Raw genomic sequence first — 22,893 nt, forward strand, 5'->3', positions numbered from 1 at the left:
TGTGAAAGGAGGAAATCTTTAAAGCTGAAAGAGTAGCCTCCCTTTAAAGGACAAATTTCAACGACTGGCCTTGCTCACAATGACAAAATAGCAGCATGTAGATTGTCAGAATATATCGGACTACTTACATGTCACATTTATGCATATACCTGGATTGAGACAAAGAAGGTTTCCATCAAAACATCCTGCGTACTCGTGTCGGTGAACACGCCATTTTGAGAAAGTCGCTTCCCGATAGTGATGTCATACGTACGTCAACATTGTTAGACTTACTTGGCATTTTAGTTGATGTGAGGTTATGAATGAAAATACACACGATGATTTCTATCTTGCTGTTCACATTTCTAGTTCTAATGTTTCCTGCGTCATTTTACGTCTGTGTTTTCACGAGATTAATGTCAGTAATTACATCTTTTGGACAGGATTGCGGTAACTCTGGCCTGTTTAGGTAACATTTAAATTTGTCTTTTAGGTAACTTTGGCCTGTTTAGGTAACTTGTGGCCCGTTTAGGTACCTCTGGTAACCTAATGCCATAAACGATTTAAGATGTCGAAATTATATCTGGTATTTTCGCACATAACAAGCATCGAGATGGGTACGCGACTTCCTGGAGGTTATGAAAGGTACAAGTGGTGACGAATGAACCAAAATATATCGTCATACTGAAGTTTCAAAGAAAGTAGCTAACAAAATTGTGCTGCCTAATGTGAAGTTGTTAATTCAAATGGTGAGACATTCAAATACACGAACGTGCCTGTCTAAGTAAACTTAGCCCCGGGGATATTCGTTACACGCCTACACTGGGTCTAACAAAATCTAGCTGGGGGTCGCGTTAGGTAACCTTTGTGTGTAAGAATAACACTGGGGCTAAGTTTACTCAGACAGACGAACCTGCGTTTGTGGACATAACGGCTCTCACTGGTCCAAATGAGTTTATGTTCTGACGATCGTGTGGGTTTGTTGTAAGGATTGTACGTGCGCTTCAACCAATTTTATGAAACGTAATTATAAATCGTTACGAGTTTCAAAACGATATTTGATGTAAGTAACAAGTCAACTTGAATCTTTAATATCGGGCATATATTTCACATCTCTGGGGCTATTTGTCTGACGTTCTTAACATTCTTGCATTTTTCAGCGAATTCATTTAAAAATTTCACTTGACATGTGACAGCAACGTTACTTGAATGTTCATTTTCAGAAATATTTGAAACTTTAAGTCATTTTTTAATTTCTGCTATGGTATGTACAGGGGAATAGACGTGTCGTTCCTGTTTCAAGTTGTCTTGATATTCCTACGTCAATGTGAAATCCTGCCAGAGGGGTCGCTATTCGGCTTGTCCGGGAATAACATGAGTTGGTCACGAATGCCAGGTAAAGTGCCCACAAACCCATGTGAGGCTGCCTGAAATGGTGTTGTAACTGCGTTAAAGGTAATTCAGTTACATCGCATGTACGTGTATGAGTGCGTGCGTGCGTGCGTGTCTGTGTGTGTGTGTGTTCGTGCTAAAGCGTTATGTCCTGTTTATATAAATAATTAGTGTGTTTCAATATAATTGCTGAAAATGTAACTTCTTGTGGTACTGACTTTATGCCGCATCAGTATGACACGAGCAATTACTTTAGAAATGTACAGTTTGATGTTTCCATATTCTTATCTCCCATTGAATGAATCGAGTTATAGTTATGCCACACACTGTCTACATGCTGCAACAATACTTGCAATTTCTACTTCCAAGTTTCAAGCACAACTGAAACTATACTGGAGAAAGTATGAACTTAGAGAACAATGTGATCATATGCGTACTTGCCGCATAAAATGGATTTCTAACGGCAAAAGCCACAGCTCGGATAACAATTATTTTATTGGATATAAACATGTTAAACGTACATCTGGAAGAAACCACAGTTCAGCTAGGCAACGTTACAGAAATAAAACATTTGACGAAGTTATCAAGCAGCTGAGGTAGACATCCAAGAGTTACAAAAAGGTTACAAAAAGGTTAAAACGTAAAAGGGAGCAAACAAACCCGCTAACTTTGGACGGTGATTCCAGTAACACGAAGGAAGCAGTATGTAATATCCTATCCAGATGTTCAGTGACTTGTCTGTACCTCAGGATGGAATGCTTTAATACTTGATATACAAAGGACGTCCATACGTTTGTAGAGTATGCTGTAGATAACCCTGTAAATGAGTTAAAAGTTCGCTATAGATGAGGTACTTAATACCGTAAAACTTCTTAAAAAACAAAGAAATTCCAGGTCCAGATGGTATTTCAAAAAAATGAAATAAAATAAAATATGCCGGTCGGTCTGTCATTGACCATATTGCGTCACTATTTTATGTCATTGTGTCGCGTGTATGTACCAAATGCATATTAGATGTTGGTAACATTTTCCAATTTACAAAGGAAATGGTAAATACAAGCATGATCCATGTAGTTATTGAAGTATCACTCTTACACCTGTTCTCTCAATAACATTTAAAAAGTTGACCGCTCAAAAGAATTGAAACATGGACAATGGCTGAAAACGATTTTCCCCTCCCTCTCCAGTTTGTATTTAGGAAGGGTGCGGGGCGGAAACGGCAGCGCTTACTGTGACTTAAAGTATTGCCTACTATGTCGAAAGAAATCTCCAGTTTACTGTGCATTCCTTGACAATGAGAACGTGTTTGACAGAGTTTAGCTGAAAAGACGTTTCTGTATATATATACGCTTTATAATTTCTGAATTCGAGTTGAACTATCGCGTCTAATTATTTGCACCTGTTTGCACACTTATGTATAAAAGCATGCATGAGCAAACTTTGAATACGTGTGTTTTTGTGTCATGTAGACGCACTTAGTAAACTTATGTGTGTACACACTAGGAGCAAAGTTACACGTGGTCAGGACCAGGTGCAAAAGTAGATTTACACATATGCAAATGTGCACTGTGAGTATACTGTGCCATGTCAACTTCTATTAGGGTAAGAGTTTCGTATTCCGGAAGGAAGACATCATATATGGTCTGACAAACTTCATGAATGCATTTATAAACAGTGGACTTCCCAACACTAAACACACACCCATAGTTCTACCTATATTCAGGAGATGAAGCAATATCATAGCACTCTACAACTGCAACTTTCATTCGTACATCCAAAGGCTGGCTAACAGCTTGGTCACTTGCTTCTAAGTAATCTTGCAGTTGAGTAAAGATAAGATCGAAAACTCATTTGTTCATTCGAAACGTACCATACCAGTCTTTGTCACCAGACTTATTCATGACGTTCCACTTAACAGACTGACTTATTGCAAGAGCAGTGCGTATCTAATACTGTGTTTTGCCTTCTCAAGCGCCAGTGATGACATCTTTCTCTGTGTACTTTGTGGGACAATTTACACTAGGCACCATGGGCAATTTACTATTCACGAATTCAAATTTACTCACAGTACATAAATTCAATAAATTCATAAATTTACTTTGTGAACACAAAGTATATTTATTATTACACACGTATGTATATTTACACATGTGCATATTTACTTACATGAGTGTTGTAAGTAGTCAGTGCTATTGCATTCCGACACTAATTGATCTAACGTTCAAAGCAGCTATATTCAGTGTTATTGATTGTTACACTTCCTGGTAGCTATTGTTTGTTTGTTAATAGCATGCATTTCTATTCATGATTGTTGTATTTATAATTTATATGTATTCTGGTGCGGTTCAGATAAGCAACGTACTGCTTGTTTACGAATTCGGTTCAGTTGTTCGAAATAAGTGTTTAAACCAAACCGAATTTTAATTTTGCAAAGAAGCGGACACATATCTGCTTACATCGTCAATCATAAGAATGAAGATTTTTATGGATATCAACTTCTTTATGAGAGAACACAACGTTTTGGAGTTAATGCTTACTCCTTCATCACCTTCAATCTTCATTCTTATGTATTTTCACTTCTAAATGACATTCAAAGACTTGATCGTCAATCATGTCGCATTGTAGATATAGACTGTAGACTTAAACAAAGGCTCACGCTTCAGTGACTAATGCTAATTCCCTGCAGCCTCGCATCTCTCACCTAGGGGATGGCCTAAAAGTCGGCGCAAGAAAAGTCGGGCCGGGCCGAGCCACCGGGTACCACTAAAAATGTGCTAGCCTTAGTGCTGTGTTGTTTTAACAGGGATTTTTTGGTCGACTCTGGCTAAGTGAGAGTGAAGCATGACACCTTCATCGTTGTATACACATATTGCGGGCGGTAATCGCACAAAATTCCCTTTGGTTATACATTTTGCGCGGCGTAGACAGCACAGCTGTTACTCTGTTCGTCCATGGCGAACGGTGTGGTGGAATCTGTTACTTATACATGTTCCTGTTTGTGTGTCATGTATGCCGTTGGACCTGAATCTGCATAAGTAATAATAAAACTACTGTGTCATTGAACCAACAATGTCGCGTATGATTTTGACGGACTACGAAATATCTATGAAAACGGGATTCATACTTGAGTCCCCCTTGGTAAGTACACTTATGATTGCACTGAAAATGCTGGAGGATGGTGGGTGGAGCGTTAGAGGGGTTGGGATGAGGGAATGTGGGTTGCCGATCTCAAATTATACTATCAGTTGGGGCTTTGATGATTCTGTGTACAAGCTGTCCTACTTTTTGCAGGACATTCCCTTCACAGCGCAGCATTTGCTGGACAGCCCCACCTGAATATACAAAAGAACTTGCTTGACAAGCGTTTGGAGGTTATGCATAACAAGGGAGACAATTGAACACCTATTAGAGTGAGTGAGTGAATTAACATTTAACGTCAAATCGGTAATATTTCAGCCATATCGTGACGAAAACAATTTTTATGAGAAAAATGAAAACATTTTGAAGAATGAAACCTGTCACGATGGACAGTAAAATACTAGGGTATCACAGATATGGTATAACACTACCATGGAAAAGTAAGACATTCTAGTAATCAAGGCAGACAATACAATATAAAACACTGGCTATAGATCGCTAACAACTGAAGGTACATCACCACACTAGAGACCATGGACAGCTATGTATGTATTTCAAAGAATACGTCATTTATCCTTGCCCATGTCTATGTTTACAGAACCTTCCGTAAACACATGAATTTTACATGCACAAACGTGGATACGCACACACATATACACACACATACACACACACACACACAGAGACACACAGAGACACACATACACACACATACATACATACATACATACACATACACAAACACATACATACACATACACGGAGAAACAAACACACACACATACATGCACATACACAAACACACATACACATACACAAACACACATACACATACACACAAACACACACACACATACATACACATACACAACCACACACGTGCACATACATACAAATATACATACGTACGCATACAGACATACACAGACACACACACACATACACTCATACACATACACAAGCACACCCCTCCCATTTAAAGAGTCGGTCAGAATTTGTGGTTGCCACTCTCTCAAAATAGCTGTCTGTTCCCTTGGTGTAAACTGGTTATCTGTCTATGGATAAGGTCAACTACCGGTGAACTAGTATTGGGTTAAACCTTTTCCATGCTTAGCTCGTTAACTAAAAGCTGTACGCAATGCTTCACTCCGTATTCACACGAGAAAACTAATCCCCAAATTATGTTCAAGAGATGCTTAATATCGAGAAATGTTACAACATTCAAACCATATTATACATCAAACATCGAATGCATTCAAACATTCTCCGCTGATCACAATGAAATGTTAATAACACTCCAACTAAATCATACTGTTCAACAAACACTCAGTGATAGATATTATAATTGTCCAATTATAACTATATCATTATGCCAACAACATTTCAACTATGTCATACACTTCACATATACACCAGGCACTGATTATAATAGAGCCATGCGAATATTATTCAAAGGATGTTATAAACTTTCTCATATTGTAAAGCGTGTAGTCTATATCCTATGGTATATTTCGTATCGTATGGTAGTTTCTAATTTGGATTCATACCTATCGTATATCCTGTATTATGGACTGCATGGTGCATCCCATAGTGGATACCCTATGGTATATCCTATATTGATAACATATTCTATGGTATATCTGTACTGAATACATGCCCTGTGGTATATTCTATATTATATACCTCATGATATATCCCATACTTGATACCCAATGGTGTAGCCTATATTCCATACATGTCCTATGATATGTCCTATATTGAATACATGCCCTGTGGTATATCCTATATTATATACCTCATGATATATCCCATACTTGATACCCAATGGTGTAGCCTATATTCCATACATGTCCTATGATATGTCCTATATTGAATACATGCCCTGTGGTATATCCTATATTATATACCTCATGATATATCCCATACTTGATACCCAATGGTGTAGCCTATATTCCATACATGTCCTATGATATGTCCTATATTGAATACATGCCCTATGGTATATCCTATATTATATACCTCATGATATATCCCATGCTTGATACCGAATGGTGTAGCCTATATTCCATACATGTCCTATGATATGTCCTATATTGAATACATGCCCTGTGGTATATCCTATATTATATACCTCATGATATATCCCATACTTGATACCCAATGGTGTAGCCTATATTCCACACATGTCCTATGATGTGTCCTATATTGAATACATGCCCTGTGGTATATCCTATATTATATACCTCATGATATATCCCATACTTGATACCCAATGGTGTAGCCTATATTCCATACATGTCCTATGATATGTCCTATATTGAATACATGCCCTGTGGTATATCCTATATTATATACCTCATGATATATCCCATACTTGATACCCAATGGTGTAGCCTATATTCCATACATGTCCTATGATATGTCCTATATTGAATACATGCCCTATGGTATATCCTATATTATATACCTCATGATATATCCCATGCTTGATACCGAATGGTGTAGCCTATATTCCATACATGTCCTATGATATGTCCTATATTGAATACATGCCCTGTGGTATATCCTATATTATATACCTCATGATATATCCCATACTTGATACCCAATGGTGTAGCCTATATTCCACACATGTCCTATGATGTGTCCTATATTGAATACATGCCCTGTGGTATATCCTATATTATATACCTCATGATATATCCCATACTTGATACCCAATGGTGTAGCCTATATTCCATACATGTCCTATGATATGTCCTATATTGAATACATGCCCTGTGGTATATCCTATATTATATACCTCATGATATATCCCATACTTGATACCCAATGGTGTAGCCTATATTCCACACATGTCCTATGATGTGTCCTATATTGAATACATGCCCTGTGGTATATCCTATATTATATACCTCATGATATATCCCATACTTGATACCCAATGGTGTAGCCTATATTCCATACATGTCCTATGATATGTCCTATATTGAATACATGCCCTGTGGTATATCCTATATTATATACCTCATGATATATCCCATACTTGATACCCAATGGTGTAGCCTATATTCCATACATGTCCTATGATGTGTCCTATATTGAATACATGCCCTGTGGTATATCCTATATTATATACCTCATGATATATCCCATACTTGATACCCAATGGTGTAGCCTATATTCCACACATGTCCTATGATGTGTCCTATATTGAATACATGCCCTGTGGTATATCCTATATTATATACCTCATGATATATCCCATACTTGATACCCAATGGTGTAGCCTATATTCCATACATGTCCTATGATGTGTCCTATATTGAATACATGCCCTGTGGTATATCCTATATTATATACCTCATGATATATCCCATACTTGATACCCAATGGTGTAGCCTATATTCCATACATGTCCTATGATGTGTCCTATATTGAATACATGCCCTGTGGTATATCCTATATTATATACCTCATGATATATCCCATACTTGATACCCAATGGTGTAGCCTATATTCCACACATGTCCTATGATGTGTCCTATATTGAATACATGCCCTGTGGTATATCCTATATTATATACCTCATGATATATCCCATACTTGATACCCAATGGTGTAGCCTATATTCCATACATGTCCTATGATGTGTCCTATATTGAATACATGCCCTGTGGTATATCCTATATTATATACCTCATGATATATCCCATACTTGATACCCAATGGTGTAGCCTATATTCCATACATGTCCTATGATGTGTCCTATATTGAATACATGCCCTGTGGTATATCCTATATTATATACCTCATGATATATCCCATACTTGATACCCAATGGTGTAGCCTATATTCCACACATGTCCTATGATGTGTCCTATATTGAATACATGCCCTGTGGTATATCCTATATTATATACCTCATGATATATCCCATACTTGATACCCAATGGTGTAGCCTATATTCCATACATGTCCTATGATGTGTCCTATATTGAATACATGCCCTGTGGTATATCCTATATTATATACCTCATGATATATCCCATACTTGATACCCAATGGTGTAGCCTATATTCCATACATGTCCTATGATGTGTCCTATATTGAATACGTGCCCTGTGGTATATTCTATATTATATACCTCATGATATATCCCATACTTGATACCCAGAGGTATAGCCCATATTCTATGCATGTCCTATGATAATTACATCACATACTGAATACATGTCCTATTGTATATCCTATATTACTACCCACGTGGTCAGTGTATGTGTAGGTGCATGCGAATCTCGTACGTCTCCTGCTTCACACAAGTGTCGAATCGCACTGACCTGTGTCGTAACGATGTGAGATTCTAGCGATTTCATTGGGTAACTGATGAACTCTCAAATAGGTCACGTTGTGACGGAACAAATTTTCATTCACATCAAACACGTGAATTTATTGATTCTAAAACCTACATGTGTTGTGAGAATTAAACATTGCGAACGTTGCCGTGTCGCTGTTTAATTGTGAGTTGAACTGAGGCATTGCATCCGTCGAAAAACCTAAATGAAGTGTTTCCACTAGTAATGTTTGCCGTGTAAAGCAACTGCAAAGCAAGTAACGGGGAGCTCCAACGTATATAGTTTACTGTAGGACACTGTGCGAGGCGATGACAACTGACATGCATTGTGACGTCGGTTACCAGGGGAACAGACAAGAATGGCGCAGTCTTGCGCATTCTCTTTTCGTTTTGAAACCATAAAAGCACCCTGAGTTTAATGCATGTAAGGTAGTAAACGCAATACCACGCTCGGTCTCATTACTTGCGAATAACAGGAAACTCGCTTTCTGACCTCGCTTTCGGACGGTAAGATACCATATGAAGGACACTCGTTTCGTATAATTCGTGTGTAACTAGACTTCGTGTAGTATTCTCTATTTATATTCCGCATGGTATATCACATATTCGATACCCAATGGTATATATACTATATTCGACACATGCCCTATGATATATCCTATATCATATACCTTATAGTACATCCTATACGGAACACATGCCCTTTGGTATATCCTACTATATTATATAAAGTATGGTATATCACAGTTTGATACTCAATGGTATTTCCTATAATATGTCCTATATTACACACCTATGATATATCCTATATTGGATACAAGCAGTAAATCCTATTTTATATACTTTATGGTATATGATATATTTATACCCCATTGGATATGATTAACTCGGATATGTACCCTACTGCATATTATATCCTAGGTATCTTTCATTTAAATGCTTACAGTATGTATATTTTTTACATGAGACGAATCAAATAATCAAACACTGGACATCCTCGAGCTTCTGGGAAGCAGGTGGCGTAATGGACCTGTTCTTTCGAAGAACATTGCGTGATCTAAATTCTTGACATGCTTACAGTCTGCAACGTAATCCCACCTCTTCCCATTGTATCTTACTGTCGTTGCACTTTGTTATTTGTGTCATCTATTCATGGGCACGAGGCCGTGAACACAGGTAAACTTAGGAGTTCAGAGCGATTTTGCTTTGACGGGGATCAAACAGATCTTGGAGAATAAATACCGCGGTGGTTATGCTTGACTGAATATACTGTACAGCTAATGAACTTCACACCTGAGAAATTAATTAGATTGAAAATAGGTAGTTGAATGTTGTTAAAATGGGCGAATATTATAACAATCAGGCGGCTACATGCAGCACGGTCCTGCTCGACCGTGAACGTATTAGTCACGTGACCACAATTGCAAACATCCACGTATGTGCAGAATGTGCTTGTAATTGAAAAACAAACCGACATGTTAACGATCCTTGAGAGACAACAAATATGCTTTACAAATATTGAAGGCGAACTTCCAATTGCACGGGCCATGAGATGCAGTAGACGGACAATTCACAACCCGTGGACATGTGTTAATCAAACGGGTCTGACTGGTCCGGATGGCCACGTGTGACATTTCATGCCGTTGGCAATCAAATTATTTTGTCATTTGTGCAACAGTTTTACAAAAACAACGTCAAACAGTAAGGCACTGTTTACGGGCCACGTGCATCTGACCTGACCATCTTCATGCCCGCTGTCCTTATGTTGAACTGCTTCTGGCACTGGTGAATCGTAATGAACCTCTACGCTGGGCAGTAGGCACCTGCTAATGGATATACATCCTGCGAAATGCGGGTATATGGCGTGACCATTTAGATCACTTGATCTCAATCTCATCGACACGTAAGAGATGATCTTCGTTGAAGTCTTAACCCCTTCAGACATAAACCCTGAATGGTCAAGAGCTTGCCACCATGTTGATATAAGAATGGCACAGTTTGTCTGCTGTAATCACAGAGGGTTAGTTACTCAAGGAGTCAACGTTTCCTTGCTGTTGTGAATGCGAGAGGTGGGCATGCGCGGTATTGCTGGATCGGACGTTGAATTTAACGTTGGGGTATTGAGTTCCATTCATGATGATGGGCTTGTTGTAGGATCTCTCTGACGTATTCTGCGACCCCTATAGGATTGATAGGTCGATTCCTGGCAAGCACGGGTGATCGCCTCTTGATGTGAAAAATCACCAACGGCAGGTACACGACAAGCATTGTTGACCATGGTCTTGTGTTTAGAGAACAGTCATCGAAATGTGCACTGCAACTATGTCAGTGGTGTACCGTTACAATTCAGATTTTGTCTGAACGTCATTAGATTAAGTTCACAGTCACACGAGAGGCACTCCAAAAATCTGCCAACGGTACCTTCTCCCAGACATTCTCTTATACACAGGGAGTGTTTCTACTGCGCCAAACACTAGCTCAGGTCATCAGTCATGAAGGAAACAAGTGGGCCTTTCCAATGACGTCAAATTTCAGTGACGTCGATCTTGACACAAATGAGGTACTTTATGCTCTTGGGATTTCAGGGCCTATCAAAGAACGTCCGATAGGTCCTCTGGCTCTATACCGATTGTAGACCTTTACCGTAAGTAAGATGGTTGACCGATTCCTGCAACAGCCCTCAATTATCATCATTTTGCATGCCAACAGCTTGCTATCTGTTGTCAGTTGAGAAAGCTTTCATTTGAGGCGTTTCGGCGACTGTATTCGGCCTAGTGACGTTCTGTCAACTTTGTAATTTGGGAGTCAAATTCTGTGAAATTTATGTTTTCCCTTGCAGTTATACATCATGAATACTTTTACACAAGATCATTTTTACTATCATCTTCAGATCCTGGTGTATTTGAAGATAAGGTGGAATGTCATTGATTTGTTTCAGAGGCGCCTCCCGTCCTACTTCGACCCTTGGAACAAGATAGCCCTCAGTCTGGTTCAGCATATTGAAAATAGGACTTTAAGAGATGAAATTGCAAAGGTATGTATTATAAAACTTAGTCCATACCAAAATAACATTGTTTCTTTTTATCTAATGTCAGATCTTGTTAATACTTGTTTCCGGACCATGATCCCTAGTATGGTGATGTAACTTCTGTCGTTGGTGATATATAGCCCGTATTTTATATTGTCCTGTAAAAATAGTGATATTCGTTTTAACTTTCCACACTAGTTTTAAATTGTAACTATGATTTTCTAGTCGTTTTACTGTCCTTTGATGACCAGTTTTTATGATGTACGTATCTTTCATTTCAGTATTAAATGTTCTCGTCACGATATGGCTGAAATATTGCCGATGTGACGTTAAATATTCACTCACTCAGCCAATCTTCTGTCCTGAAGAAAATAATTTGTGTTCACGTAATGCGTAAACGGGATTAACGCCGTTTCTAGGTTATATATTTTGTGTATATATCCAATGTTTAAATATAGTAGTTGCAGTTATCTTAGAGATTTTTTGCATGGTAGTTGTAATGAGAGTTATGCCCCCTTTCAGCTTCCTGTGTTAGACGTGAGTTCTCTGTCCGGGGGAAAAGAGATCAAGTTGGCCCATTTACAGCTGGCAATTATGACAACCGGCTATCTCTGGATGGATCCCAGTGACGTGCCAAAGGTGAATCGCGCCACCATGTATTTTAGTCAAATAAATGGCCAGAGAACGGGGGCATGGTACATCGACAGATTCTGAACATGGGTGTGATCCAAGGTATTGTGGTCACAGGGTAGTTGTGATCAAGAGGTATGTAAGTGAGTGAGTTTAGTTTTACGCCGATTTTAGTAATATCACGGCGGGGGACACCAGAGGTGGGCATCGAACACGGGCGAACGAGAGAACGTTTTAACCATTAGGCTACCCCCATCGCCCCCGTAGGTATTGGTAATTGAGGGGAAGGTGTTGCTTTCGTGCTTTTTGTCGTACAATCGTATTCGCCCAGCATGCAAATGTAACGCAAACGCAGAGCGAAAGAAGGTTCCTCTTCTCGGTCTCAGGTACTTCCGCGGCCTCTTGCGGTGCCTTTGTATGCCATGTATGAGAAGTATGATCTGGCGCCTGTCATCACGTACGCCGACTTGTTCCTCTGCAACAACGTCTTGAAAGACCCAAACAGGTATTTGCTGACTTTAGATAACTGCTGATGCCTAGACACAACGTTTTTGTTTGGGGTAAAAGGTCAAAAGGTCAGCTATGAAGAAATTATACCGTATAGTAACGCAGTATAGACTATTGCAAATAGGCAAATATAATCTTTCTTTGCCTGGAAGTAAAAATATCTCATGGATACATGCATGCTTGACCAGGCCTATAAGGCACTATCATATCTAGTATTAATACCTAAATACGGGACCCGTAAAGGTACGAGGTAGAATAGGCCCTCAGCAGCCCACGCTTACCATAAAAGGCGACCATGCTTGTCGTAAGAGGCAGCTAAAAGGATCGGGTGGTCAGGCTCGTTGACTTTATTGACATAGTAATGTCGTTCAAAATCTCTCTCTCATCCTCTGTCTCTCTCTCTCTGTATGTGTGTGTGTGTGACATGATATTGTTTCTCTTTTATTTCAGACCACCGTCTGTAGAGTAAGTAGCCTTAACTAATAAATAGCCTTGGTATCACAGTGGGTTAGCATAGTACCTGAGAATAGTACTGTTGATCACCGGATTGTCTGACCCAGACTCGATTATTTACAGACCGCCGCCATAAAACAGAAATCATTCTGAGTGCGGCGTAAAACAAGAAACAAAACAAATAGAACCAGAACACGTGGACGCCAATTTTGTGAATAATTTTAAATATTAAAAGTAAATTATCAACCACGTCAGAAAACGTGCATTTTCTTCCTAAATATACACAAGTTTGAAAACTTACCTGGTAGGAAACTAGCAGAGGACGAGAACTGAATATACTTGAGGAAGAAAAAACATCTCTTTAAACGACAGGTTGATATAATTTGTTTCATTATAAGTTCCTTCTTTCGTAAAGTGTGCTATTACGAAGCGTGATTCTTGTGTCGAAGTGAAACAGTAAGTAATGTAAATCTTAGATGTTCACCGGAGTGCTGAAACCCACGAGCATGGGTTTGGTGCTGCCATGCTAAAAAATACGAACCGAAACCATGATCTTAGGTAGCGTGTCCAAGGGGGATAACTCTGTTAAAAGTTTTGTGCGTTTGATGATAAGGCCATTTGGTGGAAAAGTTAGTGTATGTTTCATTTAACACAGGAACATGGAAGCGATAATTGACGTTCCTGGCAAGTCGGAGTGGAACTGGTTTTTTGCCGTAGGCACAATGGTGGAACATGAATTTGCCGCAGCAATGCAGGTATTTTCTAAATCTTTTATCTCTGTACTCCATGGCTTTTTAGCACCCTATGCTTGCCGTACATCGTGATCCAGTATGTATATCACTGGTTTGTTTCATCCACACATGGTGGTTTAGTGGGGTTCCATGATGTTGCTGAATGTAGTCTTCAAACGTGTAAATATATCGAAACTTAAAGTAGATCTGGCTCACTAGTAAGTGATTTCGAACGAAGAATTTTGTATATGAAGACGTTACATTTTAAAACGGCATTGCAGCAAGATATATTTGATTTTTTTAAGGGAAGTATCTTTTTTCAAATATGATCAGCTTATGTCACCATATTCTGTCAATCCCTTGTTTGACACTACTAATGTGGCATTGTGAACGACCCTTTTTGTTTTCCAGATTGTTTTCTAATTTCGTAAGAAAGTAAAGGAAAAAATACACTCATGTTTGATGTTGCCTATACCTCAAACAATCAAGGAATGGTTAGTCGACGTTGATGTACTCCATACGGAGACATAGTTATGTTTATAGCTTGCTGTCTCAGCGACAGCTTTCAGCCTTCTAAAGTTTGGATTACTTCTGGGACCCATGAAGATCCGGGTTGGCATTCATTTTCAGCAGGGCGGACCCGTGAAGGTCCCGGGATAGAATAGACCTTCAGCAGGGCATGCTTGTCACAAGCGGCGGACCCGTGAAGGTCCCGGGGTAAAATAGGCCTTCAGTAACCTATGCTTGCTGTAAAAGGCGACTATGCTTGTCGTAAGAGGCGACTAACGGGATCAACTGGTCAGGCTCGCTGACTTGGTTGACACATGTCATCGGTTCCCAGTTGCGCAGATCGATGTTCATGCTGGTGATCACTAGCACATGGTATCCACGGTTGCTGTGATTTATACTTCGATTATACTTATGTAAGGTCATATGATTATAGAAGGAACTTCAGCATAGCGGTGGAACCCATCAGCAGTTGACAAACCAACGGTAATAATGGAACATTCGCATCCATGGACAAGGGATCTTTGCACTTTTAAGGGACGAGGTAGCATTCCTGAGGTAGCAGCGCGGCCTTTCCAGCCCAAACTTTGCGAGAGACACTTCCAGTTCTCTAATCTCACATTTCGATATAGCCGTGTAGATTACGAGTTTTCTAATCTCGACAAGCAGACGGGTTAACGTCTAAATCTGGAACTCGCTTCTTGAAATTCTTAGTCATAACTCTGCTTGGGCGTACCAAACGTCATTCGTCTTCTCTCCAGTCATTTCAGAACGTTCTTGACGGCATTGATGAAGGTGACGAAAACAAGATGGCGTTATCCCTGAACCAGCTGGCGGAGTCTGTGCTCAACATGAAGGCCACGTTGACACGGATGCATGGTATGTTACACACTGGCACAAACTTGGTTGACACATGTCATCGTTCCCAATTGCGCAGATCGATGCTCATGTTGTTGATCACTGGATTGTCTGGTCCAGCCTCGATTATTTACAGACCGCCGCCATATAACTGGAATATTGCTGAGTGCTGCGTAAAACTAAACTCACCTACTCACTGTAACACACTGACACAGTAAGACATGGGTATATAGTATGTAACACACTGACACAGTGAGACATGGGTATGTAGCATGTAACACACTGGCACAGTGAGACATGGGTATGTAGCATGTAACACACTGGCACAGTGAGACACGGCTAGAGGCTATGTAACGCACTGACGCAATCAGACATAAGTGCACAGTATGTAACACACTGACACTGTGAGACCCGGGTACACGGTATGTAACACACTGGCACAATGAGACACGTGTACACGGTATGGAGCACACTGACACAGTGAGACATGGGTACATGGTATGCAACACACTGACATTGTGAGACACGGGCACACGGTATGACAATACATAACTCGGGACCGACCGGTTGCTGATAATATGCAGTCACTGCAAACCTATGTGTACAGATACCTTGCACAGCTATTATTGGTTTAGGGTTGTTGTATTTAAATAATCGAACTTGGATCAAACACGTACGATGCTGTACGTCACACCCAGACAGTTTGATGTTCTCTTACGATCAGCTAAGTTTGCTTGTGAAATGTCCTTACCGATGGTGTCTATGAAGTTTTGATCTGAAGCAACTACTTAAAGGTCACATGCAACGTAAAACACAACTTTGTAGATTCTGGGACCTTTCGGTATGCACTTACCGGAACAAATCATAAAAAATGCCAATTCAACCTATAACGTTGAAAAAAACGCGATGAAAGAAAAGCCCGCGAAATCGGAGTTCAAACGTTTCACTAAATTCCCCCCAGCGCTGGGGGGAAAACTGGTTTCAACTGCTGTGCTGCGCTGCGTCCATAACGCATGCGCAGTGAATAGGTTCGTGGAGCTTGAAACAGTATGCACGTCCAGCGTCTTAGGTCGTGAGCAGTAGTCTAATCCTGGTTGTGTACACAAACAAGTAAATAATCTACTCGTTACGTAAAAAAAACTTGTTGATTGTGGTAAGCAGTCTCTGTCACAGAGAAAGCTCATTGTCTGGTATATTCACACCTATATGACTGCCTGCCTGTCTGCTAAAGACAACATGCAATACACAGCTTCAGTCACTGACCACGTGCAATTTAAACTTAGCACCTATCAGACTATACGACATAAAGAAAACAAGTTGATTTATGACTCGTGCACTCGAGTCCCGTGTCTGTCACATTATGTAATTAGGTACGTGTGATACACATGACATGTTTTTATGTCTGTGGGTTGCAAACAAACTACATTCATTTTTTTCGGATGACTGGATCTGACGGAAACTTGTGCAAACTCAAGTCCTGCTTTGTACTTGGACAGATTCCAGCCACGCACTAGTTTACCATCTCTACTGACATGATATTTGATTGGATCGAACTCAAATTCAGAGAACATGTATTTTCCAAACCCAACATCTGTATGTACATTCTTCATGGATAACGACTTCTTTTAGTGTATGCGATTTTGTTTGACAACACTATATGAATCCATACTGAAACGACGCATCAAGTACACAAAAAGAAGTTGTTATCCATAAAGAATCTTACTTTCTTGTGACTGGCTATACTTCTAAAATGCCCATCAAACAGATCATCTTTCTGTGCACACAATGAACCTTCAGCATATCAGCAAATGAAACAGCCAATCGGAAGCCGTCGTTACACTTGAGTGCATATCCACCCGCTATGACTGGGTTCGGTCTCCCGAAGGCTTCGTTTCGGGGGAAGTAAGCCCAAGTACAAAATATTGCACTTTTGAATCGCGATTGTACGCTTATAATTTTGTTTATTTGTTTTTTTAAAAGCAGCAATGTATCTTATATGTCATGAATAAGTGATAAATGTGTTTTAATTATGTTTGATTTTTTGCTTGCATGTGACCTTTAAGGATTTCTTAAATGAATTGTCGCTATCTTTGTTTAATTTCTACATTTTAAATTTTTTTGTTAAATTACAGAGTACGGTCCCCAGATGAGAGGGGGGCCTCGAAAATTATATTGTGTCTGATATAGCCATGTGTTTTTTTCATAACAACTTGTTTGTGATAGCTAAGTTTTTAATGGTTCGTATTTGAATACATACGCCGTACAATGTGGCACATAACTATGTTAATGTGAACACGTTCTATTTCAGAAAAACTATCGATTGAAGGATTCTTCCTCAAACTAAGTACTTTCTTTAACGGGTGAGTTAAAAATCGCCATTTATTGAGAACCTAAATGTTCATCATTCATTGTATTTCAAAGACAATGGAAACCTGGATAACTATCCAATACTCTTTATATAACATTTCTACTTTAAATATATACATATATCCTGGTCATCAAAAAGACATCGATATGTAATTTACAACAGATAACCAGAGTGACAATTCTTTTTCGGACTGGAGTGAAGGTTTGCGAAATGGTCTTAGACGCAACAATTCGCTGTGCAGAGTTGCTGGGCCCTCGAGTAAGGGAAAGCAATGATTGTGGATCCGAATCCCTGTTCGTTCTGATCATGGTTTTTGTTTTGTCAAGTTCTATATCGGAGTAACATCTATTTTCATCACATCGGTCGGTGCGCGGTCATAGTTAAATACACGGTGTAAGGTTTTCTAAGGATTCATATAAAAGACGTAATTTCATGTTTACAAAGATATGCCATAACAAAAACACTATAGGAAAACGCATGTATCATGAGCGCAACAAGAAAACAACGCAACGCAACGCAACGCAACGCAACGCAACGCAACGCAACGCAACGCATCACAAGACTCATCGCATAGAAAATCGGACGTAGTTTTTTTGTTTGTTTTTTTGCGTGAACCGTTTATGCAGTGTCAAGACCAGCTTACTCAATTTATTCGCCTGTCTGGAAACTCTTTGCTTGAGACATAAATTTGCGCCTATGTAACGATATATCAGCAGTAATATTTTCAGGCAATCAATGTGCATTGAGAGGAAGAAATGGTGAGCGTGTTTGGTTGTACCTCAAACAATATTTACATTGTTACATGACTCTTTATCTGAAGAAACAGAACATGAACATTATGTCCACAACATCCTGCACATGATGTATGTCCGTGAAATCTATATAGGCAGACTGTAAATGGCATACTCGTAACAGTAGATGGAACATATCTGTGTCTATCACCTCTGACTGCGTATTCCAGATATGACCAAGATCCTCTGCCAGATGGTCTCATATTTGAAGGCATCAAAGACGAACCCGTGAAAGTAAGAGCGATAACGACGAATCATTCTGGATCTCTACCCTGCAGATTAGTCTGAAGTAACTGAAATTCATCCCGATTAATATCCTTTCTACAGTTGTCATCGGTTCCTAATTGTGCAGATCGATGTTCATGCTGTTGATCACTGACTTGTCTGGTCCAGATTCGATTTTTTTTTCAAACTGCCACCATGTAGCAGATATATTGCTGTGTGTGGCGTAAAATTAAACTCACTCACTCACAAATCAGCACAGTTTGACCACAGAAAACCATGCTTGTTCCCCTTGAGAATCCTGAGAATCCGGGTTAGCACTGGTCTTCATTAGTCCGAGTTCGTGGCAAGAGACGAATTAAGATGATTGGCTGATCAAACCGCTTTGTTGCACATCATTAATTCTCCATGATGGTCCCGGGGTAGAGTAGGCCTTCAGCAATCCATGCTTGCCATACAAAACGACTACACTTGTCGTAAGAGGCGACTAACGGGACCCGGGTGGTCAGGCTCACTGACTTGGTTGACACATATCATCGGTTCCCATTTGCGCAGATCGATGCTCATGTTGTTGGTCACTGGATTGTCTGGTCCAGACTCGATTATTTACAGACCGCCGCCATAGAGATGGAATATTGCTGAGTGCAGCGTAAAACTAAACTCCCTAACCCGCATGCGTAGAGTCACTGGCTTGGTCCATATTCTGCATTATAGATTGTCGACAGTTTGCTTAAATATTGCTGAATGCGGCGTAAAGACCTAGCAAGGTAAAGGAATTTAACTCTGCTTAGCGGAGCCTCCTAATTTCTATCGTATCTGTTATCAGATGGCACATGCCAATGCTGGTCAAACTCCGATATTCAAATCCCTGGATGCCCTATGTGGGATACAGCACCAGGAAGGTAATGTCTTATATTCAGCTCTTAAACACGATGTACAGTATTTTATTGCTTCAATTCAGTCGTTCAGAGAGTGAATTGTTCTGTAATCATGCAAGTAACTGTAGGTGCTGGTCTAATGTCAGCCGACCCGTGAAGGTCCCGGGGTAGAATAGGGCTTCAGCAGCCCATGCTTGCCATAAAAAGGCGTGTATGATCGTCGAAAGAGGCGACTAACGGGATCGGGTGGTCAGGTTCACTGACTTGGTTGACACATGTCATCGATTCCCAGTTGCCCAGATCGATACACATGCTGTTGACTACTGGATTGTGCGATCCAGACTCGATTATTTACAGACCGCCGCCATATAGCTGGAATATTGCTGAGTGCAGCGTGAAACTAAACTCCCTCACGCTAATGTCAGCCAGCTCGGTCGAGTATGCGTCATAGCAATGAAGCATCAGGAGGTTACATACATAAAATAATCGCCCCAGACAATATAGTTACCGTGTTTGTATGATTTGCGAGTGTAATTTTAAAAAAGAGTTTTTTGGCGAATGCTGCTGCGAGACGCATCTGTTTGGATAGGTTAGGCAGGCTTGGTGATTCTGTGGATCCCTATCGCAAAGAGCATTGCTCGTGATATCAATCCGTTGGTCTGGTACAGAACCGATTATTTATTAGCAGCCATTACATAGATGGAATATTGCTTAGTGTTGCTAAACAACAACAGAACAGGAAACTAAAGAAGTGTTGTGATTTATCAGATAGACACCAGTATACAGAGACGGTTTCCGAGTACATGTATCCCAGCCACAGGAAGTTCATTGCCGACCTCCGTCAGAGACCAGTTCAGTTAAAATCCGTAGGTACGTATGACAGATTGTTACGAAATGTACCCGGATGGTAAATACCCTTTTGTGCAGATACATTCCATGACCGCTTTTCGCTACAAGATGTTAAAAGACGGTTTTTCTTGTTGGGGGAGTGCATGTGCGTGCGTGAGTCTGGTGTCTGTGTGTGACGTCTCTGTTTTCGAATTTTCAGTCGAGTCCAGCTGTAACACTGAACTAAAAGCTTCTTTCAACAACTTGATCCAGGCAATGGTTAGCTTCAGGTCGTACCATGTACAGATGGTTACAAAGTGAGTTGGTTACAAAGTGAGTTGGTTACAAAGTGAGTTGGTTACAAAGTGAGTTGGTTACAAATAATCTTGATCTGTATACCACATAGTAGTGAAAACTACGACAAAACGTATGAGGGAGCGAAGCTCTCAACTCTCAACGATGAAAAAGTTCCCATCAATGTTAAACCATTTATTCATTTTGTCTCAGTCTTGAAAGGTTAGGCTAACATGAAATTCTGACTTAACCCCTTCTCTAGGAATATGCCTTATCTAGGAATCCTGTAGCACTACATGTATCTAGGAATAGATCGATTTCGCGATAAAGAACTTAATTTATGTTACCTTTTTGCAGTCGTCCCTCCGTTTGACAAGGCTAAGGCATTTTTGTCTGCTGTGAAAATAGACACTTCCGTGTATATTGCCAAGATAGGATAACTTTGTGTACAAAATGTGGAAGGTAACAACCACCCCCATCAGTACTATTCAGTGCATATGTAATTACATTGCAGGTACTTCATATTGGGAGTGAAGAAGATTTCGCCTGAAGAGCAGGATATCATGAAGCCAGTAAAGAAATGTAGGTTCCGTTGTACATATTACAAATTTACACGTGTCAGTGTGTTTACATGATATAGACATGATTCAAGTAAACCATGTTTTATATATTCCAGTTACCATGAACTACATCAAAGGGATGAGGGACGACTGCAAGACGGCGCCGATGTCATCGTGACGACGTCAATAAACCCTACACTCCACCGGTCACTACGGCCAGAAGATCAACGCTGATATTATCAGGAAGTTTTCATTCAGGGCACATCGAGTATTTTCTTTTCTGTTCACTTGATGATGATGATATGATCTGATACAATGGTTGCCAAGCTTTCGTCCGGTGGTATCCTTTCCTGCTTCAGGGTACTTGTGTCACAGTTAAAAACTTACATTTTTCATTTTGCCAAACATTTAGGTTACTTTTGTTTAATGACTCTGTCATTCATCTAGCTTAAATGATGTATGACCTGTGCGAGATGCACGGTACTACTCCTGAGATGATTAGCTATATAATTGGAATCTTGTACCCAGTACTGACCCTTGGTTTATGTATACTGTTAACCTATTTGTGCTCGTGTATTTAACTACTTACCTTCATGTAAAATGCTTTAGTTTCATTGGTCCAAGTATTACTTGTTGGCATGGTAACCACCAAATGCGAAATGCATGGGGTGCGGAAGCCGATCGATCAGCTGTTTTTGAGCTCGCTGTTTACACATTTATTTTAGAGTCTTTTACTGCTTTGGGCAGATGTCAACATATTTACTGTGATATAAAACTAAACCCGCGCCATGTGAAGCTGGCATTGGTTTAAACGTTTTACTCTTTCACCTAATTATATAATCACACTGTATGAGTGTATGCATCTGTTTAGTACATAGCCAGACCCTTTGATTTGCCATTGCAAGGCACAACAGGTAAAACATCTGCAAGACGTTTTGCACGTGTGCCGAGAAACATAAACGGACACCTTCAAATAAATTTTGAATGCCAAATATCTTCGATTCTACTTTAACATTGTTTTAAACTTTTCATCGTTTAAAAGTGTCAATCAAGGAAGATTCAACCACGAAGGGATATGAGACGAATGGAACTGATCTTATATGAATTTATAAATAGAAGAAGTTCGAATAGCTCAAAATAGTTTTAAGTTCGAATCTCTCTAATCAAACCGAACATTTGACATAACACTTCCCCGAGAAGGTTCGGGTTAGAAACTTGGCCTTCAATATGCTATGCTTGTCGTAAGAGGCGCCTAACAGGATCGGGTGGTCAGGCTCGCTGTCTTGGTTGACGCATGTCATCAGGTCCCACCTGCGCAGATCGATGCTCATGCTGTTGATCACTTGCTTGTCTGGTCCAGACTCGATTACTTTCA

The 22,893-nt window shown here is 39.9% G+C and overlaps 1 protein-coding gene across 1 annotated transcript; it reads left to right on the forward strand.

The window, feature by feature from the left end:
• Window positions 1-4,434: 4,434 nt before the first annotated feature.
• On the forward strand, window positions 4,435-22,477 carry LOC137261420 (myoglobin-like). The gene is made up of 14 exons (XM_067799168.1): window positions 4,435-4,509; window positions 11,802-11,897; window positions 12,414-12,530; window positions 12,908-13,026; window positions 13,479-13,493; window positions 14,137-14,236; window positions 15,481-15,598; window positions 17,886-17,937; window positions 18,907-18,970; window positions 19,785-19,860; window positions 20,605-20,706; window positions 20,885-20,981; window positions 21,473-21,540; window positions 21,635-22,477. Exons 1-14 carry the CDS (start codon window positions 4,441-4,443, stop codon window positions 21,694-21,696), a joined length of 1,155 nt encoding a protein of 384 aa, XP_067655269.1. The 5' UTR covers window positions 4,435-4,440; the 3' UTR covers window positions 21,697-22,477.
• Window positions 22,478-22,893: the final 416 nt, after the last annotated feature.

The sequence above is a fragment of the Haliotis asinina genome, chromosome 14 (genome assembly GCF_037392515.1).
Source record: "Haliotis asinina isolate JCU_RB_2024 chromosome 14, JCU_Hal_asi_v2, whole genome shotgun sequence".
Classification (NCBI taxonomy): Eukaryota; Metazoa; Mollusca; class Gastropoda; order Lepetellida; family Haliotidae; genus Haliotis; species Haliotis asinina.